We start from the raw sequence: 23,287 nt of genomic DNA, 5'->3' as shown, positions 1-23,287 counted from the left end.
CAAAAAAAAAAAAAAAAAAAACCACTGCATCCACTCGCTTGAATCATTCTCAACATGTTTGCTGCTACGTGAGGTCCTTTAATTGAGATTCTTCCACATCTCAACTTAGAACGCCAGTGACCAATCTCAAAGAGACACCTCACTGACACATCCTGTCACTCTTATTGCATGACAGTGCAACTTTGCAACAAAGCACAGTGACATCAGTCAGTAAAGTTGTATAAAGAAAAAAGCACACACTGAAAACTCCCCTCTTGCGGTAAATAATGAGATGTGGTGTTTGGAATGTGTCACCCACTCCAATCAGGCAATCAAGCACCCACACAAGCACATGGGAACAATGTTTTTTATCTTCATTTGAACCACTTCTTCAGCATTTACACTAAAAAGTGCACACTACACAGCCAATGCCACAAATGGATGGTGGGTGAGAATCTGTACTGTGTAGAATCTGTAAGCATGCTCAATTACACATGGAGTTGTAAAAAACAGGAAGTACAGTTTAAGGCTTTTATCAGGATAAATGATTTTTAAGCACTTATTAAATGCCAGTGCTGTATCTCAAGGGTATGATCAAATAATGTCTCCGTTTTTCACAATCCAGCACTTAGACACACAATGTGACAATTCTGAATATTTTGAATGCCATACATCTTTGATTGGTTATGCTTTACAAATAAAAGCAATGCAACATTTTAGGTCATTGAAACTGAAATTGTCTACATCATTTTCAGTTCTTTCTATCGGACTCATCACTCTGGTGAGTAAATAACTGAAAATAACATTCATCCTAGAAAATCAGATTTTGGTTAAGCTTTTTTCCCCCTATCACTGTGCAGGCATTAAATGAGATGCTAGTCCATAGCTTAATTTGAGAAAAGGGCAAAGTGGGTTGCTGGTCAGCAATAATGACAGTGGGGCATGGTTGAAAATACTGTACTGTTGAGAGGAATGGACAAACGATTTGTAAAGAGTTTAGCATGAACATACATTCCACACAGATTTTATAAAAAGCACATTCAGGTTAGTGGATGCTTTGGAATGCCTGCTAAAATGACTGGCTCACAAAGTTAGGTTAGCCTCCATGAAAAGACATTCAATTTATATATTATGATTCTTTGTTAATATTTAATTGTCATGTATATACGTATGCTCCCTTCAAAATAATAAATAAGAAAATAGAAGTCTGTGGTCCATGAGGTACAGATAAGGAAGGAAGGGGGGAATCAAATGTTGAGTTTACGTAATTCGGTAAATACCTCCCCCGCTCACGTACACATAATAACAGTGAATGAGTTGGGTGGCAAAAAACAGTACAGGCCCAAAGTGGATATGAGGGTCAATAATCACAAAAACAAAGACATGATGGGAGCAAGTCTTAGAAGGTGTCAATTCAGTGCACCCTCCATTCATTCATTCACTCATTCACTCACTCATTCAGTCATCATGTATTCATTCATACAATGCTTAATATCAATATGCACCCACATCACCCCATCCACACAAACAGTATTTACAATGAAGCAATAGAAAACTAGCACTCATATTTCCTAGCAGAAATGAAATAAACAACAAAAGGTTTCTTGCAAAGCTCCAAACAGCATGGTGAAATTACCCCTCTCTTTTTTGTTCAACATCCTCCTACGTCAGATGTCTCATAATGGGTTTGCAGTGTCAGACACAGGCTGCAGGCTACCGTGCCAGGCTCAGAGCATACTTGGTGGGTGTGTGGGTGCGTGTGTGTGTGTGTGTGTGTTTAACCTGTGACACATCGCCGTGACACAGTGTAGTCACTGGAGAAGATTGAGAAGGAGAGCCACCCAGCCTGGCATTCCAGGAGTGTAATGGAGTTGTTTGCAGTCTGTTGCCAGACGTGACATGACCCGATGTGCGCGGTCGACCAGCATTTCGAAATTCACATTTGCACTGCTGAGGATGAATGAAGTCCGTTCAAATCCATTCAATCATTCTCTTTCTCTATTTTTGTTGTTTTTTTGTGATTGTCTGAGACTGAACCCTCGCAGGCGTGGAGCCTGTGTTCACCCTTCCTCCTGCAGTCTGTGCCCAGAGGAGCTGGCAGTGTCTGGTACTTGAGAAGGCTAAAGAGGTGATGTGTGTGGAGGGTGAGAAGTGTGGACACTGGCCACCATATCCCATCTCCCACCACTAGAGGGAGCCCACACGCCTGGGAGGAGTGGCTGCCCGCAGTGTGCAGTGGCCAGAGAGAGAGAGAGAGAAAATCAGAAGAGGGCTTTGGATCCTTGGTTCTCAAACTCAGACCAGGCGTCGTTCAGCTCCATAAAGATCATTTTAGCATATTCTTCGTAAGGCTGACCTGTGGCCTAGAAAATGTTGATAAAAGAATGTCATGTTTTTTTCATTTTCTCAAAATATATTTTTGATGAAGCCAAGAAATGAATCATGGAACTCCACACCAGTGATACAAATGAGAGAAAAGCAGAAGCAACTCTATTGCAGTTAATGAAACGAGTAAGGGTTTTCACCTTGTCGGGATGCACCACGAGCACAGCTTTCCTGTAAGCCTTCTTGACCTGATCGGGGGTCACCAGGTCGGCCATGCCCATCGGCCTCCATTTGGTCTCTCCCTCCCACAAGACCGTATGAAGGGTGGAGATCAGGGCCCGGATGTTCCGCTCCTTCCCCTCGATCCAGTCCAGGATCTGAGCAGGTTCAGGGAACAAGAGAGGGGGACATTCAGACACGGCGATGACCACATCTGATCACACACCACTATGACCATCCTCATGAGCAGCAGTAATCCACAACCACTCACAAGCTTTCACATAAGCATAAGTATAACTAAACGGTCATTCCACATGAAATCAACCCGACTCTGTCACTAGACTTTGATGAAGTCAAATGTGTGTGTGGGGGGGTGGGGTGTGGCGGGAAGGTTTCCTTATTTGGCCTCACCCTAACACAAGTCTAGCCTAAAGAGAACATTAAAGACGCTAAATCAAAGATTCTTATCCAACCAACTCCTGAAGGATTTAGGGATTAGGACGTTGAACCTGGAGTTTCAAAGGATCCATGTCTCTGGACAGCTCCTGTCTCCTCATCTCAGCGATGGTTCGGGGCCCTCTCCTATCTGGCTTGGACGAAAAGCCCTGAGTGGACAGCAGGTCCCCAAAGTCATCCTCCTTCACTTTCGGTTTTGGGCCTAAAATAAAAATAAGACAAGACAAAAGAACTAAATAACAAGTCGTCACAGTAAAATAACACAATTAGTTATCCTTTCTCTTAATGATCAGAGACAAAACACAAATAATATAGGATACATTTTTGTCCCTTTTCACAAAGACTATTTTCACTTGCCGCTCTCACCAAAGCCCGGGCCCCTGATGCCTCTCTCCTCCCGTCCCCCGATCACACTGAAGTTGACGTTGTAGTTTGGTTTGCCGGACTGGGGGGCAGATTTGGGTGGCTGGGGCTTTGAGGCCGAAGCAGGGGGCATCCAGCCTTTACCTGCCCCTGCCTGAGAGCCACCAGCCGGCCACTGTTGGCCTCCGCTTTTGGGGGCAGCTGAGGGCCCTGACTTCATGCTGAACCCAGAGCCAGAGAAGCCCCCGCTGGAGGAACCTGTCAATATAAACAGCAGGGAAGTTAGAACAGTCTGGTGGAGACCTCAGGGGTGAAGAGGTCTTTCTGCTGATGTACCCAGGGCTGTGACGGTATGATTATTTCTTAATGCGGTTTTAGCTAAATAAGGATTCTAGTGTTAATATTTCCAATCTCACACAATATAACTAACTTTCAAAGGACAAATACAAGAAAAAATGCGGTAATGACCTCAACCCTGTGGTAGGAATCACATGACTGCGCTATTATGGTGATGCGTTGAGGCATGACCTTACCTGGTAATGTGGCTCCCAGGTTTCCAAGATCAGCAAAGGGATCAAAGCTCTGTGACTTGGTCTTGGAGATGGATGCCACACCCGGCGCTGGAAGTTTACGAAAAATACTGTTACATTTCAGTTTTTTTTTTTATGTTATGCATGTATTTGTGTGTGTGTGTTTATGTAGGAACAAGGACAGGAATGAAACACAGCCCCTCAGCTGCCTTAGTTTGTCTGCCTTCCCACAGACATGCTGGGTGGTTCCCTGAGGTGGTGTTATTTACCGGGGAAGGAGGGTTTTTTGGGCATGGCGTTCATGCTGGCTGCTGCAGCGGGTCCACCACTTTTCGTCCAGCTGTCCCATCCTCCAAGCAAGTCTGGCTGGCTAGCGGACGAGGTCATTTTGGGAGGCTCGTTGGTCAGCTTATCTGAGAAACGAACAACAGACAGACAGACAGACTTCACTATTCTGCATCTTCAGACTGGTAAACAGTCACTTCACCAATCCAGTCTAAATCAGAGACTGACAACAACTACTTTGAAAGTGTTATTAGCATGCAAGGTTGGTGATAATGGAGTGAAGGGAGGTAACGCAGACATGCATGAGAGAGAGAGAGAGAGAGAGAGAGAGAGAGAGAGAGAGAGAGAGAGAGAGGTCACTCACTGAGGTCAAAGAGGCTGGAGTTGGAGGATGGAGGCGGGTTGGAGTTGCTGGAGGCTCCCTCTGAGCCAAGGAGGTCCCCAAACAGGTCGGGCTCTGACTGCTGGTGTGCAGACGGACCTGATCCCATTCCGAATGGGTCAAAGAAGTCATTCACTGCGGAGGGAACAAAAAGGACACGCTAAAGCCAACCAGTTCACTCCTGATTAAGAAAACAGTCGTCACGAGCCAGGCTGCTAGGCAACATGTTGCAAGTATCCAATCAGAACACTAGGAATCAGTCATGTGATTGCCAGGCAACATTGCTCAAAAAGTTAGCCCATGTATCATTACCTTTAGATGTGAATTGTTATGCTACGGCCATATAACAAAACTAACACTTGATCTTACATTTGGGAGGCTGGGCTGCAGCCGTGGTATTGCTAGGCGCATTGTTAAAGAACAGGTCCTGGTCCGCTTGGTCTCCAATCAAGTCGTTGCTGCTATCTTGTCGCACACCGATCCCGGGTGGGGCAAAGAGGTCGTTCAGGAGGTCACTGTTGCTGGAGGAGGCCTTCATGCCACCTTCTGTGCTGGTCTGCGGAGGAGCCGGCGGGCCGGGAGTGTCCGAGTTCAGGCCCAGCAGGTCTACAGTGTCGCTGGGCTGGGGCTCTGGAGGCAGGGTCGGAGACTGGAAGTCCGTGTCGAACAAGGGCTCGCTGGCATCGCGGGACAGTGGTTCGCCCGGCGGGCCCGAGTAGGAGTAGGACTCGTCTTCCGAGGCATCGCTCAGGTTGTCCTGGTCGTCCATGGGACCAGACAAGCTGTCCGGCCCATCGTGTTGACCACTAACATCTGAATAAGACAAGGTGGCATCTTAGAGTTGAGCTAAGCTATTATGGCTTTATAACGTCATGGTCTTCATTTAACATATAAATACCTAAACAGGTATCTATGCTAAAACAAACCAAAACAAAACAAACCAAAAACCAAACCAAACCAAACCAGAACAAAACATAATCATCTAGGAGGTGTACAGTCATCACACAATGTGAAAAATGTTAGAGCAGTAAAAATAATAGTGGTTGCTTACCCTGCCAGTCAAGGGTCTGAAAGAAGTTGTTGGCGTTGGGGTCGTTGTCCTGGGGGGACTCCGACTCGGACCTGTTGGAGCCATCAGGCGTTTGCTCCGTCTGGGGCGATTCAGCGTCATAGAAGGCCGTGGAGCCTGGTTGCCGTGGGAGCTCAGGCTTGCCTGGGTGGGCAGGAGGTAGAACAAGCAATCGGTCAAAACAGAGATTTACCCCGTAAGTAGTGCTGTGTGAGTGATGAAGAAACACAGAATGTGTAACTGACCTAAAGTCCATGATGTACAAGAAATGTCTAGAGTTGACAGCCTTGATCAAAACACTTCCATAGGCACACACAAGAGGCAGAGTGGTCTTAATGACGTACCAAACTTAGAGAGAATCTCCTGTTGCTCGTCACGGCTGGAGAAGAGGATCTTGGGATTGAGGCCTTTGGTGGCAAAGTTGTCCCATGGTGGAGATTTGTTGCTTGGGCGATCCTGAGGCTCCACCTCCACGTTCAGGTTGGCCTGGAAGAGGTCGGGATACTTCTCCTGGATGTCACAGGCGTCTAAATCATACCTGAGCAGCAGACAGAAAGCACCCTTATAACTCAGATCATACCGTGTTCAATCATAATATAATACGACTTTCAAAACGTTTGATACCAGAGAGACAGTGTGGACATGGGTGGGTGTGTGACAAGAGACCAAATGTCTAGTTTCAGGATCCAGTACTGGACTAAACTCAAAGGAAAAGCCAAAACCCTACACTTTCGGTAACATCGGACTTACTTTGCAAACTTGACTGTGGTAGCATTTCGCGGCACAAAGCCTGTGTGGAACTGGATCTGGAACATCTTCATGGAGGCCATCTACAATCACAAGACAGGATCAGACCATAGCACATGACAGTGGAGCATGAAAGTTAGTTTAAACTCTTCTGTATTAAAGACTAACAGCAGGGTGTTTCCTAGTGGTCAGTGTGTACCTTGGCTTGAAGACGGCCACCCAATGTGGAGCGGGCGTGATAGATGACGATGAGCACGTCCCCCTGCACTGTGATGTCAAGAGGAATCTCAGCACGTCCATCCTCTGATTTAAAGTCCCTGCAAACAAGGCAGACATCAGTCCACAGATTCTAGGGATCCCCTAATGAGGTGCTGTTTAAAGAAACAGTATGTAGCTCTGCCTAAAGGTTGTTGATATCTGAACTCAACAGACAATCGAATTACACGCCTCCCTCCCTTTTGTTATCCTGAAACAATATGTTAATTTGCTGGAACTGTTTATGGCTTAGCCTCAATCACACACTGCACCTTTAAGTCATTAACCAGACAGCCTTTAATAGCTAACAATACCACACTTCCAATTTGGCCATCCTTGGGTTGAAATGTTTCCTTGCACATAAGTCACCAGTGATTTTTACCCGACATGTCTACTTCACTGGGGGCTTTCCTGTTCGACTGTGCTGGTGCTTGTCAAGAACGCTTGGCCTCATTCTCCTCGACATGAGCTCTATGAATACCCGGGCCAAATCGGTATGACAACCGAGTTCAGCACCTAAGACAACGCCCTTGCATAGAACAAATCACAATACACGCCCAGTGCCATCGTGAGGAGCACACGCAGCCGAGAGCTTCCTCAGCATTACCAGACTGATGACATCAGTATAAACGGCATGTCACGGTGCGCTGCCTTTATAATGTGCTATAAAACGCTGCCAGTACAAACAGACCTCTGATCCTTTAGAGAAATTGCACGCAATAGAACTTAAGGCTTTTTCTTCCCAAAGGCCAGCCCTGGAGACGTTCTAGTAAGCCACTGTGGCACAGACGTGTCCCACTTACAGATCAAATTCAACTGACGGCCAGATGCAAGTACACATCTACTGCAGCTCCCCTGTTTATCTCATTATACTTTGGTGTATGTGTGTGTGATAAACAGCGCTCTCTGCAGGGCGTTTTGGGTGGGCTTACTTCATCCTGTCGTACTCCTGGGAGGTGGTGGCCACGCGCTCGTCGCCCACGTACACCTCGCAGAAGGGCCGGCAGCCGTTGCGCTGCTTGTTGAAAAGGGGCACGGGCGTCATGGCGATGGAGCGGATGAGCAGGGGCTTGCTGTGAGGGATGATGGGCTCCTCGGCCATCATGTCACACATGTACTCGATGTACCTGCACAAGACACACGCGCGCACACACGCACACATATACACACACACACACACACACACACACACACACACACATACAGTGATTCAGTGCTACTTATTACACAATACATAGTGTATGAGTCAGCACACACTAACGCTTCTGAGGCAAAGTGGGCCAGCTCTGAGTAAGCAAGGCCATGAGAACAATGCCAAACATCAATGAGTGCTCATGGGTGGGAGCTGATGTTGTTTATCTTCTCTACACTTCATTATAGATAACACACACTGCACTGCACTGATCTTAAACGGGATTAAAGCTCTTTTACAGCATAAAGCTTTTCAACAGGCATATAGTGTCAGATCACTGAATCATCAGTGCATCTCAGTGATGCACTGCAACTCTATATGTAGTTCACCTGCTTTGCTGTCTAGTAGGTGATATGTAGGGGATAAGGATCTAGTGGCACAGATGCGTCCCACTTTCAGATTCAAATCACCTGATCAGTGAACTGAAGACCTGGCATGTTCACACACCAACTGCAGTTCCTCTGTTTACTTCCTCAGAAACTGGCACACAATTCTAATCAGATCAATTTGCCAAATCCAAATCCAATTTCACCCATTTCAATTTGATATCTTCTTAACTTCAAATACCTCTTGACATCATGTGTTTTATGATGTATGAGCGGTCTTCAACTCTGATATCGGAGTCCAAGCAGGTGGCTTATTGGACTATACTAAAGCTGAACTGAACTACACTGAACTGACCATTGTCCTTATGATTAGGACAGCAGAAAGCTTCAAGACAACCCAAACATTGCAAAGAACGCAACTCATTGTTACCAGCTGCATTAGAAGGCTGGAGTGTTTGAGTGCTAATTCTTTTCCTAACTGAACTGAGTGAACATTAAATTGTGATCATTTCACTATTCATTTCCCACAAGTCTTAATGAGGAGCAATCTTACACACTAACCTTACCAATGTTACTGATACATTTATAACATATAACAGACTTACAAGATCAACAGTAATCTTTATCTTATGGATTAATCTCACTGATTCACTTGTGAGAAATTACCACCATGTGTTCAATACCTGCCATGTAAACCTACCTCTCACTCTAAAATGGTGAAGTCTCTAATTGTGTGTGTGTGTGTGTGTGTGTGTGAGAAAGAGAAAAAAAGGGAGAGAGAGAGAGAGAGAGAGAGAAAGAGATGCCCCTCAGTACCTTTTGTGTGAGGGGGCAATACCCGGCGGGCAGCGTTTCATGCTGAACATGTAGACGGCCGCCTCAGCTGTGGTGAAGAGACGGCAGAAGCACAGGAAGGAGCACACGGCCACCGCGGAGGCTGCACGCCCGTCCTACCGGTCAGCGAGAGGGACACACGCCAACAATGATTAGTTACACATTCTAAAACTGATAGTTCCGTTCCTTGATTGTGACAGGCTGAATTGTGTTCGATGTCGTTGTAAAATGCAGCATAAACATCCACCTTTACCGCATTTCGTTCTATTTTACTGAATTAAGAATGGTTAACTATGAATAAATCGTTACATTTCTCTTTGCTGTGCCTTTACTTTATGAAACTTTGCCAGGAATTTATAGTAACAGTTTTACAAAAGCAATAAGCGACTCGAGTCCATAGGTTACACTGATTTTACAACAGTTAAGGGGGGTTTTAAGCATTCCGCTAGCACATCGTGCCTAACAACACCCCTTAGCTGTTGTAGAATCTGTGTAACCTACGGCTTCTCGGGGCTTATTGCTTCAATAGAGTACAACACACATTAAAGTACATGTCATAGAAAAGTGATGCATCTTGGCACATCACAGATACTGAAAAATATATCAATCAAATTTCAGAAAATATGAAAGCACTTAAATCAGTTTTAAGACCTCTAAGCAGTTTGGGTAAGTTGGCGAACACAAACTATGATATAAATGGCATTATAGAACATAACAGCGGTTCTCACCAGACAGTGCACCACGCAGATGTTCCTCTGGTCCTGTTTGAGCCACTGGTGCATGTTCTTGCAGATGCTGTAGAGGTTCCTCAGGTTGGGGGCCCGCCTCGCCTGCCACCCACACTCAAACACCTGCTCAAGAACACACTCAGGTTTAGACACCTGGAGCTAGGTGGCAGGCGCTTTCAACACACCAAATATGCTCACTGAACAACAATAACAAACACACTAAAATGTACAGTAGCCTCAGTAAATATACATATCAGTGGAGCGGCAGACTAGCGTACCCTGTTGTGGAATCGGGAGGGCCGGTAAGAGCGCTTGGAGAGGTTGTAAATGGCATAGTGACCCGGGTGGCGCGAGTCCAGGAACAACCGCACGTCCTCTATGCTGTTCTTAATTGCAGACTCAACTCCTTCAGCTGGGAAGGACATCACTGTGCAAACAGAAATTACAGTAAGACATAAAACCTCGTAATTCTTTTAAAAGATTTTAATAGATGAGAACTTCCTAATTGTAACTGCTTGAGATGGGTTTTTAACAATCTTTAAAAAGGTGGCATACCTGCTATTCTGGAGGTGATGTAAGAAATGTCGAGGTCTCCTTTTGCATAGCTGTTGGGTAAAACAAAGTCAAGATGAGCGATCAAAGGCAACCAAGCCCTGGATATGGTTGTGGTCATGCATCAAACCACACTCTAAATCTAAGATCATTTTTAATTCATGTCAGTGCACACAAATACACACAATGTAGACAGCTGAACATTACAGTCCATTAGACTAATAATCTACGGTCAGTTTACAAAGATATTGAATGAGAGAAAAGTCACAATGCACAAAAGGTGTGCTTTCCAAAGACTGATTTTAGTGGACAAGGTATCATCTAAAGAACTATCTACTTCTACACGATTTATGGGATGTAGGCTGGAAAACAGATGCAGACAAACAGAACAAACAAAAAAAAAAAAAAAACACACACACACACACACAAACACGGTGTGGCACAACTCAAATCACAAACAGAATGCATGTGGTATCCCATAATTACCTGGGGCTAGTGGGCGGAGAGATACGACCACAAGACGAGAGTCGAACAGAATTCAGCTCTCAGCCGTTCAACTGCAGGGCCTACAAGTAGAACATTACAGTCCATTAGGTTTCTCAGCTCAGCACCCTCTCAAGGCACAATTGCATGGGCTAGCAAGTTAGCTTTTAGGTTTCTCAGCACCCTCTCAGAAAACAGCACAATTGCATGGGCTAGCAAGTTAGCTTTTAGGTTTCTCAGCACCCTCTCAGAAAACAGCACAATTGCATGGGCTAAAGCAAGTTAGCTTTTAGGTTTCTCAGCACCCTCTCAGAAAACAGCACAATTGCATGGGCTAGCAAACTAGAGTCGAACGGAACAGAATGAACGACATTAACATAAAGAAACAGAACAAAAATATGGGCAAAAACGGAGAGATACGACCACAAGACGAGAGTCGGGAACAGAATGAACGACATTAACATAAAGAAACAGAACAAAAATATGGGCAAAAACAGATTGACCAAAAATGCACAACTGATGAGTGGGAGATGAGTGGGAGCTGGGGGTTTGGGCATGGATGGGAGATGGAGATGAGCACAGCAATGGCTTCACAAAATCCATTCAAATTCATGAGTCTCGTGATGCTACTATAACCCAGCCCCTACCAAAAGAATCAAGCGCAAACGGAGCTGAGCGATTCATAAAGGTCCTCATCTCCGTGGAGGCAACTTCTGAGCTCTCAGAAAACCGTGCAACTGCACGGGCTAGCAAATTAGCTTTTAGGTTTCTCAGCACCCTCTCAGAAAACAGCACAATTGCATGGGCTAGCAAGTTAGCTTTTAGGTTTCTCAGCACCCTCTCAGAAAACAGCACAATTGCATGGGCTAGCAAGTTAGCTTTTAGGTTTCTCAGCACCCTCTCAGAAAACAGCACAATTGCATGGGCTAGCAAGTTAGCTTTTAGGTTTCTCAGCACCCTCTCAGAAAACAGCACAATTGCATGGGCTAGCAAGTTAGCTTTTAGGTTTCTCAGCACCCTCTCAGAAAACAGCACAATTGCATGGGCTAGCAAGTTAGCTTTAGAAAACACACAATTGCATGGGCTAGCAAGTTAGCTTTTAGGTTTCTCAGCACCCTCTCAGAAAACAGCACAATTGCATGGGCTAGCAAGTTAGCTCAGCACCCTCTCAGAAAAGCAGGCATTCAGCACCCTCTCAGAAAACAGCACAATTGCATGGGCTAGCAAGTTAGCTTTAAGGTTTCTCCGCTCTTCCCCAAAAGAAGCAAGCTCAAAGTTTGCAGGGCAGATTCATAGAGGTCTTCATGACCTCTGGGGATGTCCCTTCTGGGCTCTCAGAAAAGAGCCCAATTGCATTGGCTAGATAGTTAGCTAGCTAATTCCAATCCAGGAAGAGAGGAGAAGCTGTATTAAAAAGCAGCTATACAGTTGCGGTGGGCAGTATCCCGATATACCATAGCTGAAACAACAGCTATATCGGAACGTTAAAAAATACTGTGACAACTCTCTGGTCATACTGCCTAGCACTACTGAAGGTGTTGAAACTCCGCTTAGAGCTTGTGTTCATACTGAACACACATTCCTGTGCAGAGAAGCTAAGTGAGTATTACAACATAACAATCAATGCAAAGCAATTTCACGCAACTCTGGAAGATCCAGATATGGGCGTAAACTGTTAGATCGAACACTGAATTCAAATAAAGGGTTTTAGAGATCCAGTAAAATAAATGAATGACCCCACAGATTAAACTACAAGTAGGAGCTGCTCACTAAACAGAAGTGTGAACAGCAGGAGGCCAGATAAATCCATTTGGAGCAGATAATCTGCCACTACATCTCAGTCTTGCGCTCTATTGACCTTCCCAAGGCAGATGGTTCATTTACCATTCACTAAAGTTAACCCTCAACCAACTAAACCAGACACAATCTACTAACCCTACATCACCCAAAAAGTAAGAGTGGACAATGACATGAGTGAGCAGAACTACTGAAATGACCTCACACTAACACTGTAGATGGCAATAAAATAATGGCATGAGACTGCTATTCACTATTGAATACCTTACTTACAATAGGTGCTGCACAATATAGGCCACTGGACCCCTGGTGAATGTCCTCTTGGCTGACTCAGCCTTTGACCTCTGAACTCACTCACCTGGCCACAGACTGGATGACCTTTGAGGAGGTGTCTTTGATGTTGGTCAGGAAGCGTTCAGTCCCTCCCTTGAGGATGTCCAGGAAGCCACTGCCTGATTGGTCAGGATCAGCCCCATACATCCCTAAGCAGAGCAAACACAAACCAAACATTTGTCACTGATGGATCAATAGAGGTGATTGGTCACATTTGCTGTTTGTGTTGTCAACAAGTTAAATGTTCTGCACTGACAATTAGCATTTTTGAAGCAATCATGGTGAAAACACAGCGGACACAAAAGTTAGGATGAAGTTCATCAATATTTAATTTAATGTCACAGAGGGGAAACTCAATCAGACCCACACTATACTAGTTTCATGTAGGTAACAAAATTGTTAATGAACACCCAACTCTACCATTTTGAAACACAATACATGGCATCTCAATACACTGACCACAGCTGTAAAGACCGCCTGCTCGCCCACCCACACACACACACACACAAAGGCAGCACAACCACGGTTGAATATAACGTCCTGCCATAAACCCATGCAACAGGTGTCACGCCATTAGACTATTGCCTGATGCACAAGGCACAGCACAGTGCACCTGCACTCTAATGGGACTGCCATGACGGTGGCCGTCACTTTCCTGCCCACTCACTCATCTGAGCCACTTCTCGTTCTCAGCAGATGGTGGGCTGCTCAGAAACAGCAATCCTCTTACAAGACGGCACGGAGCCCCTGGAGAAATTTAGGAGGTGCAACAGTGCAACAAAGCAGTTTGCATGAATACTCACTGCAGAAAGCACAAAAGTACTGCCAAATGGTTTTTACAATTAATTTGAATGGGTTATACGGGTTGTTAGCAAAAGGCCACATTTGATGCGAGGTTGGAAAATGAGAGTGTAGCCATTAGGCAGTGACAGAGCTGCAGAGAATAAAGAACAATCTAGAACCTGGTTTTATGATGGCTTTATGACCAGGCTCGGGTGCTGACCCCACATTTAACCAACTGCACTCAGTTTTTAAGCATCAGTCTAGAACTCATACTAGGAATTAAATGTACAAAAGAATGAACCCACACACACACATAAATCAGACAATGAATTATATAGAGAAGTGAATTCAGGAGTGTGCTTGCCACATAAAACACACACACACACACACACACACACACAGACAGAAATAGAGACATTCCCCCAGCACTCACCTGCATTGTGGATGTTGTTGATCTGCGCTGGCAGTTGGGCTCCGTTGTTTCCGTAGCCTCCGTTCTGCTCCAGGAGCTGCAGAGATTCATAGCCATCGTAATTGGGCTTCAGGCAATAGTAGGGGCTCAGCAGACTCATCGGGACAAAGGTCACAGACTCAAACAACAACAACAAACAACAACAACAACAACAACAACAACAACAACAGGGCTCCCGGACACCAGTACAGACACACTGATGCACTGACGAGTGGCTGAGAAGAACTGGAGCTTTTTTCAGACGCCAGAGCTGTGATCGTTTACATCTCCCGCAGCCACGACTGCCGGTGTGAGCAGCACAAGAAAGCCTTCGCCACGTCAGCCGACGCAAAAACCCTCTCCAGTACCGCAGCCAGCCAGACCTGGTCTGGCTTCTCCTATCTCTCTCTCTCTTTCTCTCTCTCTCTAGAGGTAGTGAGCTGCGTAATCCACAGGGAAACCCCAGCTTAACCCAGATCAGCTGGGTTTTAAAAATCTGCCCTCGCAGACGTGCGGCCGGACAGCCAGCAGGCTGGTCTCTCCAGGCAGGGGGCGACCCCCACCCCTGCTACCCCAATATAATGACCGCCCGCCTGCCTGCCGTAGTCACTCACACCCCACACACACACACACACACACACACACACACACACACACACACACACACACACACACACACACACACACACACACACACACACACACAGGGCAGTCGGGCTCAAGTCACAACTCTACTCCCAATACGATAAACAAACCCCTCAGGACTGAGTGAGATCTATAAACAGAGACTGCAATACAGCCACTGTTGAGACTAGAAAAACAAAACAAAAAAAAACAATGACTAGACAAGACAGCCCAAAACCACATAAAACTGATGACCTAATAACCTACACTCCGTTACCCAACAACAGGCAACACATAGCTTAGTTCGAGCATGTTCAGAGTCCAGAGATAGCAAACTCACAGCCCTAGACCCTGCCACCAGCCACAAACAACACAAGCCAAAGCCAGTTTGTCAACATCTGACGTTTGGTCTTCTTCAGAATCCCCAACATACTGGTGTTTTCGTCTTTTTCCTTGTCTCCCTTACTACAAGATCTCTCTATCCACATATGTCCCTCCTTCCGCTCTGTGACATCACATGCCATTAGGCTGGGCACAGAGGAGGAGATCAGAAGCTTCTTTGTCTGAGCGACGGCAGAGAGGGGAGGGGAGGAGGAGGAGAAGAAGAAGGGAAGCAGTCTTCCAGCGGCGCTTCAGAAGAATGCTTTGACTACAAACGGGGGGACTTGTTCCTGTTTACGCTCGAGGATCCGGGGGTGTTTACAGACAGCCCTGGAGAACTGAGAAGACCTTGCCTTGAACGTGAGCCAAGTCTCACCATCTCTCTGCACTGATCTGACTTGAGTATATGACCACCACATTAATTATTCACTATAACTATTCATGCATTTAGTTGACACTCTTACAGAGTCCAATTACAGGGACAGTCCTCCTGAAGCATGTCAGGGTTGAGTGCGTTGCACAGGGCCACAACGGTGGCAGCTTGGAGTCGAACCCACGACTCACTTCTGATTTTTCTATATTTCAACGTTACACTGTCACACTGTAGATATTGCAGCAGTACATGGACATCACGTTACACTTTGTGTTGAGATTGGAGCGAGGTTGCACAGCTTGCAGAACATTCCCTCCAAAGCAGCAGACACTTCATGTGCTAAAGGAGCAGCCTGTTAGTTTTAAATTAAAACTATCTAGATGTGCTCTATGACCTGATCTTTGAACGTATAATGATATTTGAAAGTATAAACAATGAGTGAGGCTAGCTCAAAACATGAGAGCTCTACACACTGCTCCCCCACTTTCCCAGCATGGTCCGCTGTCAAACACCCAGGTGACCACACAAAGCTTTCTGTGCGACCGCACAAAAGTGAGTTACCGTCAGTGCTGTGCTGGGCTGTGCAGGGCTAGGCTGACTCACCTCCGTGATGGGGGACTTGGGATTGACGTTCCTAGCAGCAGCAACCTCCTGCAGCTGGTTCACCAGCTCGTTGATGGACAAACGCTCCTCTGGGTTGATCTTCAGCATGGACCCTGCAAGACAATCAACAATGTCCTTAAGGGAGGGTGCACACACAACAATAACAAACAGCCACTCAAAGACTGATTCTTATCAAAGTATTATAGAACAAAGGAGAACAAATCTCAAAGGAAGCTATTTATATATTCTACAAACATAACAGTAATCTATGTATACTCAACAAATAACAAAGAGTGCAACATTTTGTATGATGCCAAAACATCCATAGATTCATAAAATGAATGCCGAGTGCTGAATGCATGGGGTTTCTTAGACAGATGCTCATTAAGGAGGTAATGGGCACTGCATTTTCACTCATATGAGAATGTGATGGCCAATATGGCCCAAGCAAGTCCTCAGTGATTATTTACACTCAAGAACTTAAAAAAGGGACAGCTTAGGAACATACAGGAATAACCATAGGCCACTGGTGCACCTCTCCACACCTTTCCAACACATCTCAGGTATGTAGTCCCCACCCCAGCCAGAGGCAGAGATACTCACGGATGAGCTCGTGAAAGACAGTGTACTTGACGTCATTCTGCGGGATGGAGTATTTCCCATTCACAATCTGCAGCTTTGCACCCTCCTCAAACGGGTGCTGTTTAAAGCAGAGCAGAAAGAGGATGCATCCTAGGGCCTGCGGAGAGGGCAGAGGAAGTGGTTAAAGCAAGAGCAGGGTTGGGCTCCATGGCAAGCACTAGCAGATGTCACCTAGCACAGAAAAATAACTGCACGGACATTTTTTCACTGTTGCGAGAAGTGCAGAGAGTTTTCTTATTGTCAGTTATTCTGTTTGTTTTATCTCTCAACAACCAAATATCCTGAAACAAACAATTAACGTTGCTTCTGATACAACCACAGGAAGAGGCAAAATTATGTATTATTTGATACAAATTCTACTGAGTTCAACAGAGTTCCTTCCTCACCCAGATGTCCTGCTTCTCATTGATGGGGAAATTAGAGTACATGTCGATCATCTCAGGCGTACGGTAAGCAGGAGTAGTGTTTCTGGTGATCTGGTAGGGAGTAGGAGGGAACACAACATTAACATTGAGGAAATCACATACATTACACACATAATAACAAGTAACTCATTTAAACAAAACATTAATCCAATCAACACAGTGGGAAGCAGGCAATGACCGAGAGGAAATGCAAAATTAGATATGAATTCATTTCTATGACGACTACCTGCAGAACAACGGGGCTGTTAGGTCGCCGGTGCACTCATGAGGGCATGAAACAAACCAGAGTGTCCTGATTCAATTAATCATTACATGGCCCAGGAAACAAACAGCCTGCTAAATACAATTCCTCTAAGCTACTTCAGGAATTATGATCCTGACAACAACAGCAATGTGAGAGGTCAACACAGATTCGTGATTCTATTTCTGTAGCTGTGTATGTATATGTTAAATAAAAAAAGGATCTTTCAAATCGCACCTAACAAACAAGCCAGGGGATATTTTCCACACAGAACTGAGTGATTGCAAGTGACAGCCAAGAAAGGCAGGTGAGCAAGAGGCATTCACCTGAAAGCACTGCACAACCCATCGGACCAGACATCTGACATATCCAAATATGCATTATACTACATGATGCATGAAAACCAAGACACATAAACAACGGTGAAGAAAACGCAGCATATATGTGGTCGTACCTCATCCTCCACCATGGACCTCTTCTGAGCAGACCAGCTGTAGTCAGGGTAGTGGGCGATTGTGGTGGAACTGCCAAAGTCACACAGCTTAACGGTGCCCTGTTGGCTGATCAGCAGGTTCTCAATCTGGAACGCAAACATAAGGCATCACGATGAGATGGCTGAGAACACATTAGCATCATCCATCAGCAACACGTGTGAACTAGATCACCATCCATCAGTCAGACGTGAATAAGAACAGTGCATATGAAAACATTTCACACATGCCAATCTAAACTACTGAAGACTGTAAACAGAACACACATGTCAATCTAAACTACTGAAGACTGTAAACAGAACACACACGTCAATCCAAACTACTGAGGACTGAAAACAGAACACACACGTCAATCTAAACTACCTGAAGACTGTAAACAGAACACACATGCCAATCTAAACTACTGAAGACTGTAAACAGAACACACACGTCAATCTAAACTACCTGAAGACTGTAAACAGAACACACATGCCAATCTAAACTACTGAAGACTGTAAACAGAACACACACGTCAATCCAAACTACTGAGGACTGAAAACAAAAAACACAAACCAACCAACAGTAAACATAATGTAGTTCAGTTAAGTAGAATAGGATGTAGTAGGTAAAAGAGAACAGGCAACCATATTATTTTCACCACCAGTTGTTACTTTACATTAGTAATCAATGTGAGAGAGTATTATCCATTGCATGAATGAGAGCAGCACCCATCATTGACAAGTGCAGATGATGTGAGCAGCACCCATCATTGACAAGTGCAGATGATGTGAGCAGCACCCATCATTGACAAGCGCAGATGCTGTGAGCAGCACCCATCATTGACAAGCGCAGATGCTGTGAGCAGCACCCATCATTGACAAGTGCAGATGCTGTGAGCAGCACCCATCATTGACAAGTGCAGATGCTGTGAGCAGCACCCATCATTGACAAGTGCAGATGCTGTGAGCAGCACCCATCATTGACAAGTGCAGATGCTGTGCGTGCACGGGGCGTCACCTTGAGGTCGCGGTGGATGACGGGAGGTTTCTGCTTGTGCATGTGCTGCACGGCCCGGCAGGACTGGTAGAAGATCTTGAGGATCGTGTCACATGATATGGAGCCCTTCTGCTCCACACGCTTGATGAAGTCCACCAGCTGACCTGCAAGACAACCCGGGGAGAGCAGGACGGGGGGGAAGTAGGGTGGGGAGGTTGAGACAGAGGAAGCAGACGTTTGAGACCGGATGTATGTGACAAGAGGGCTGCTGCTGACTCCAGGGCGGGAATGCTCACTACACAATCTGCATGCTCGGCATTCTGACGCTGAGACAAACGTTTATGAGTTCCCATTCAGATGTGTGGAAATCTCACATTTTTTGAGGTGGTGCAGACAGGAAGTGGATGGTATTGCGCGATAACAAAAGGGCTCTTTAATACTTCAGACTAGAACACTCTGTTGATGTACGAAACACAAAAGCATTTTATATATTGTATTCACAATCCACTCTGTGTGTGGAAGAGACACAATAGAACAATTGTAGGCAACAATATTAACTGACAATCTGTAAATCTCGGCCAGCATACCCAACGTTTTCAGTTAAAGTCTCCAATTGGAAAGTGTGTATTAGGCCCATTCACACCAAGAACGATAACGATAACTATAAATAAATATCGTTCTCGTTAATATGAATGACAACGTTCACACATAAACTATAACGATAACGACATGAAGAACGATATCGTTGGGGATCACTTTCAGAGCAATTTTCACAACGATAAAATGCTAATAGCCAATCAGAACCCATCGAATTTTAGCCCTCACATTTATTAACACAATAAGAGACTTTGTTTATCGTTGTTCAGTGTGAACGCTTTTATCGTTATGGTTATGGTTATAGTTATAGTTATCGTTATTGTTCTTGGTGTGAATGGGCCTTTAGGCCCTATGTGTCTGAACATAGAGAACTTGATGGATGTCTGTGTCAGCTTTGGCATACTGAGCGTGGGAGAGGACGAGGACACTGTACCTTTACACAGTTCTGTTAAGATAAGGAACTCCGCTTGACCCGTGTCTGACTCTTCTTTCCCTATAGAAGCAGCTGAGCAGAACTGCACAACATTCGGGTGGCCAGACAGCTTTTTCTGATGGATAACACAAACGGAAGTTTTAGTTCGAGTACAAATGAGCAAATGATAATTCTGCTTTACTATTTAAGCATGCTCAATATATTCATAGTGCAGTTAATGTTATGTGTCTGTAATTTCACAAATAAAAAACACAATATGTAGCATTAAGCATTCACATTAAGCACGTGTAGTACCATAAAGCAAAAATAACATGTTATACCATGAAACAGACTTCTTGGATGATTTCTTTGTTCTTCTCCTCCTCATGGGACAGGAGTCGCTAGAGAGAAATACGTATTGAGAAAAAAAAAAAACATTCAAATGGTAGGCTTGCCAACTACTGGCAATAGTGTATGCAAATCCATTATCCGACTGGCGTTGCATGTTATGTACAATATATTCTGATAAGCAATTTTGATTGAACAGTGTCAAACATGGATAATTAAGAGGCTGGCAATAAGAAAATCACATACCTTGAGGGCATATTCTTTGCTGCTACCTAAATCCTGTGCTTCATACACAAAGGCAAATCCCCCTACAAGAGCAAAAAAAAACAAAAAACATTTGAAGTCTAGAATAATATCAACAAAATAGTTTGTTACATTCACATTCTTATTATGTAGAAACAGTACCAAGAAGTGTACACATTTCAGAGGAAAACAAAATAGAGCAGCAGGATGCATTCCAGGAAGAGGTCCATTTAAGAATTAGTCATCTGGTGGTTCAGTGAGTCAGCATTAGCCTAGAAGTCAGCATACAAGTTTGCAAATTCTCTCCGGCACTCTGTGAGACAATCCAACTTCACTCAACTAAATGACCAGTCCTTCTAAAGTTTGTGGAGTATAGTCATATTACTCTGGGATGATGGTATTCTATAAGTAAAGCAATAGGCCTAGTCACAACTATGTCGGGCAACTGTGATTAATACTAAACCTACACACAAAGAATGTTTTTATTGAACAAGGTCAACAGAACAAGGGCATAAAAAGGCATTTTTACATCTCTTTTCACCCTATAATTTTTCATCTCTCCACAGTTAAAGGTTATGCACAAACTCCCATATATGTTACGTTGCTTTCATTCAAGTATACATTACTTTAAGTAGGTTGTGCTTTATGGTTTGCCTATTATCCTACAACCCTCTAAAGACCCAAAACAAAATCTGCACCAAATGGCACAACAGAAAAGAGGTTTCGGTATGCAGTGTGGCCAATGAAATCCTCAGCTCAGCAAACAAAGACAGACATAGTTCAAACACTATGTGTAGTCCTATCAGGCTTCCACCACTTGAATAGTAGCAACAGCTGAGGCTGTGGAACCAGTTTGTGTACAGTTTCAAGACACTAGATACCTGGCACAACAGTCTGGAAAGAAGGGAACAGAAAATGGCCAGTCAGGTGGCTTCAATGTCTTGGTCACCATGGAAACTAGTAAATCAGTGGCAAGTGCCTTTCTGTGCCCTGGTCTCCTGGAATGAAAAGGCCTTTAAACGTTCACGCTTCCCAGTTGTAAATGGACTATCTACATGCTGAACAACAACATCTTGACAAAGTTGAAAGAGAGCAGAGGGGCACACCAAAGAGGCACTGAATTAGAGACGCTCCATTCATACACCAGAGACTCATTTCCATTAATTTAGCCAAGGGATTTTACTGCCAACATGCCTGGTCTTCAAGCATTTTATTTTTCAAATAAACATGTAGGCCTGCCATGTGTAGGACTGCATTCACAACTAGGTTTCTTTCAGAAAAACTGTAAGGATAAAATCATATGAAGCTGACCATTGCCCAAGCCATTCAGTGGGCTCACAAATACAAATTGCTGAGTTTAATCACTTAGGAAGTGATACATTTCCTTTCCCACAAACTTCCCTTGCTCTTCATCTGTGTGCATCAGGAAAGGGAATGGTGGATTTAAGCATAAGATAATATGACAATCAAACCACTTGCAAACAAAGTAGCTTAAAGAACCCTCTGGCTAATTCTACACAGGAGCTTTTACAGATATCAGCTGTAAAACGCCATAGTTATGCAATGTTTCGTCACACTGGGTGTTAAATTACACAACTAGCTATCTTGTGATAATTTACAAGCTAAGAGAAAATGTTTCAGATGATCAGATTAAGCATAACGTTACTTGGTACTGTTGCCTAACAGTCTAAGCAACCATTACAAGGCATACAATTTTTCAGAGGGATAACGTTAGTGCATATCATTAAAATGAAAAGTGCTTGGCAGGGGAAAACACTCCCTTAAGTTAGTTAGCCAAGGAGCTAAACAAACTAACGTGACTAATTGTGCAAATACAAAAAAGTAGAATTTATCTTCGTTAGCTATCAATACTTGATGCAAGACAGGGGCTCATTAACGTTGCGTTAACGTTAGCTTAACTAGCTCCGGATATTAGCTCAATGAAGTTTACGGATCGATAATTATTAGCTTAGCGTTCAACAGCAGAGCTGTCAGCACCGAATATATGAACTAAAGTTATACACCAAGAACATCGAACGACACTACAAGCGACTGGCATACTAAGCTTAGAGTTGGAGTGTTTGTTATATGGGGTGTTTGTCAAGCTAAAGCTAACGAGATAGCTTGCTTGCTACGTGACATTGCTAACTGACACGTCAAACGAATGGAAGTTGCTAGCTTGTACTAGCTCATAGCAGTCAATTGCTAGTTAGCTAATACAACAGAATAGAATAACAAGTAAGGTTAAGGGTTCGTTTACCTTCTGCAATAACTCTTTTAATTCTAAGTTTCATATCACCAAGCTCGACAATCTGCCCAACAAAGTCATTATGGTCCCGACTAGCAGCTCCTGCCGAACCGGGCCCAGCGAGGAAATCAATTGCGGACTGGAAGAGGGACATTTTGTCCGGCGTCCCTCCGTCGAACACCTTATGTTATCCAAACGTACGAGGGCAATTTTTGCGAAATATAATGCCTTTTGAAATGAGTAACGACACTCTCCTCAGCCGAATTCCAAAATGACTAGTTGAACATATGATCTTGGATTTAGCTAAACATTCTCGTCCCAATGGTTTAAGACGACTATATTTTCACTGTATTTCCGTAAGGTCCTGACGTAGGCATGATGTCATGCACGTTACTTCCACTTGAGTATATCAGGTACCTGAGATTGCTTTACTTCCACAGTTGTCTGTTGTTTTTATTACATATGTTTGGCATACATGGATATACAAGTTTAACCTTAAATATTTCTTCTAGAATAACTACTCTAGCTGGTCGTTTTCTTCCTAAGGGTAATGTTTTTAGCTGAAGTCCATCTGCTATAAATGGTTTAGTCCACA

The 23,287-nt window shown here is 44.3% G+C and overlaps 1 protein-coding gene across 4 annotated transcripts; it reads right to left on the bottom strand.

The window, feature by feature from the left end:
- Positions 1-1,224: 1,224 nt before the first annotated feature.
- On the bottom strand, positions 1,225-23,053 carry gak (cyclin G associated kinase). Of its 4 annotated transcripts, none has more exons than XM_048243207.1 (29): positions 22,705-23,053; positions 20,448-20,509; positions 20,195-20,254; positions 19,875-19,989; positions 18,866-19,008; positions 17,833-17,958; positions 17,099-17,188; positions 16,674-16,809; positions 16,071-16,183; positions 14,072-14,147; positions 12,881-13,004; positions 10,729-10,734; positions 10,246-10,295; positions 9,969-10,117; positions 9,691-9,813; positions 8,945-9,078; positions 7,543-7,737; positions 6,555-6,672; positions 6,359-6,438; positions 5,953-6,146; positions 5,591-5,752; positions 4,909-5,352; positions 4,522-4,674; positions 4,142-4,285; positions 3,876-3,962; positions 3,337-3,600; positions 3,033-3,181; positions 2,505-2,681; positions 1,225-2,342 (listed from the first exon to the last, which is right to left on the bottom strand). In XM_048243207.1, the coding sequence occupies exons 1-29, from the start codon at positions 22,844-22,846 to the stop codon at positions 2,241-2,243; spliced, it is 3,918 nt and encodes a 1,305-aa protein (XP_048099164.1). In that variant the 5' UTR covers positions 22,847-23,053; the 3' UTR covers positions 1,225-2,240. The 4 variants fall into 4 exon arrangements, with proteins under 4 accessions (XP_048099164.1, XP_048099166.1, XP_048099165.1 ...); XM_048243209.1 differs by having other exon boundaries at positions 3,346-3,600; XM_048243208.1 differs by lacking the exon at positions 10,729-10,734.
- Between the last annotated feature and the right edge of the window lie 234 nt (positions 23,054-23,287).

The sequence above is a fragment of the Alosa alosa genome, chromosome 5, assembly GCF_017589495.1.
Source record: "Alosa alosa isolate M-15738 ecotype Scorff River chromosome 5, AALO_Geno_1.1, whole genome shotgun sequence".
NCBI classification, from domain to species: domain Eukaryota; kingdom Metazoa; phylum Chordata; class Actinopteri; order Clupeiformes; family Clupeidae; genus Alosa; species Alosa alosa.
The sequence above is the reverse complement of the archived record's forward strand: the minus strand, read 5'-3'. Positions and strand labels throughout refer to the sequence as shown.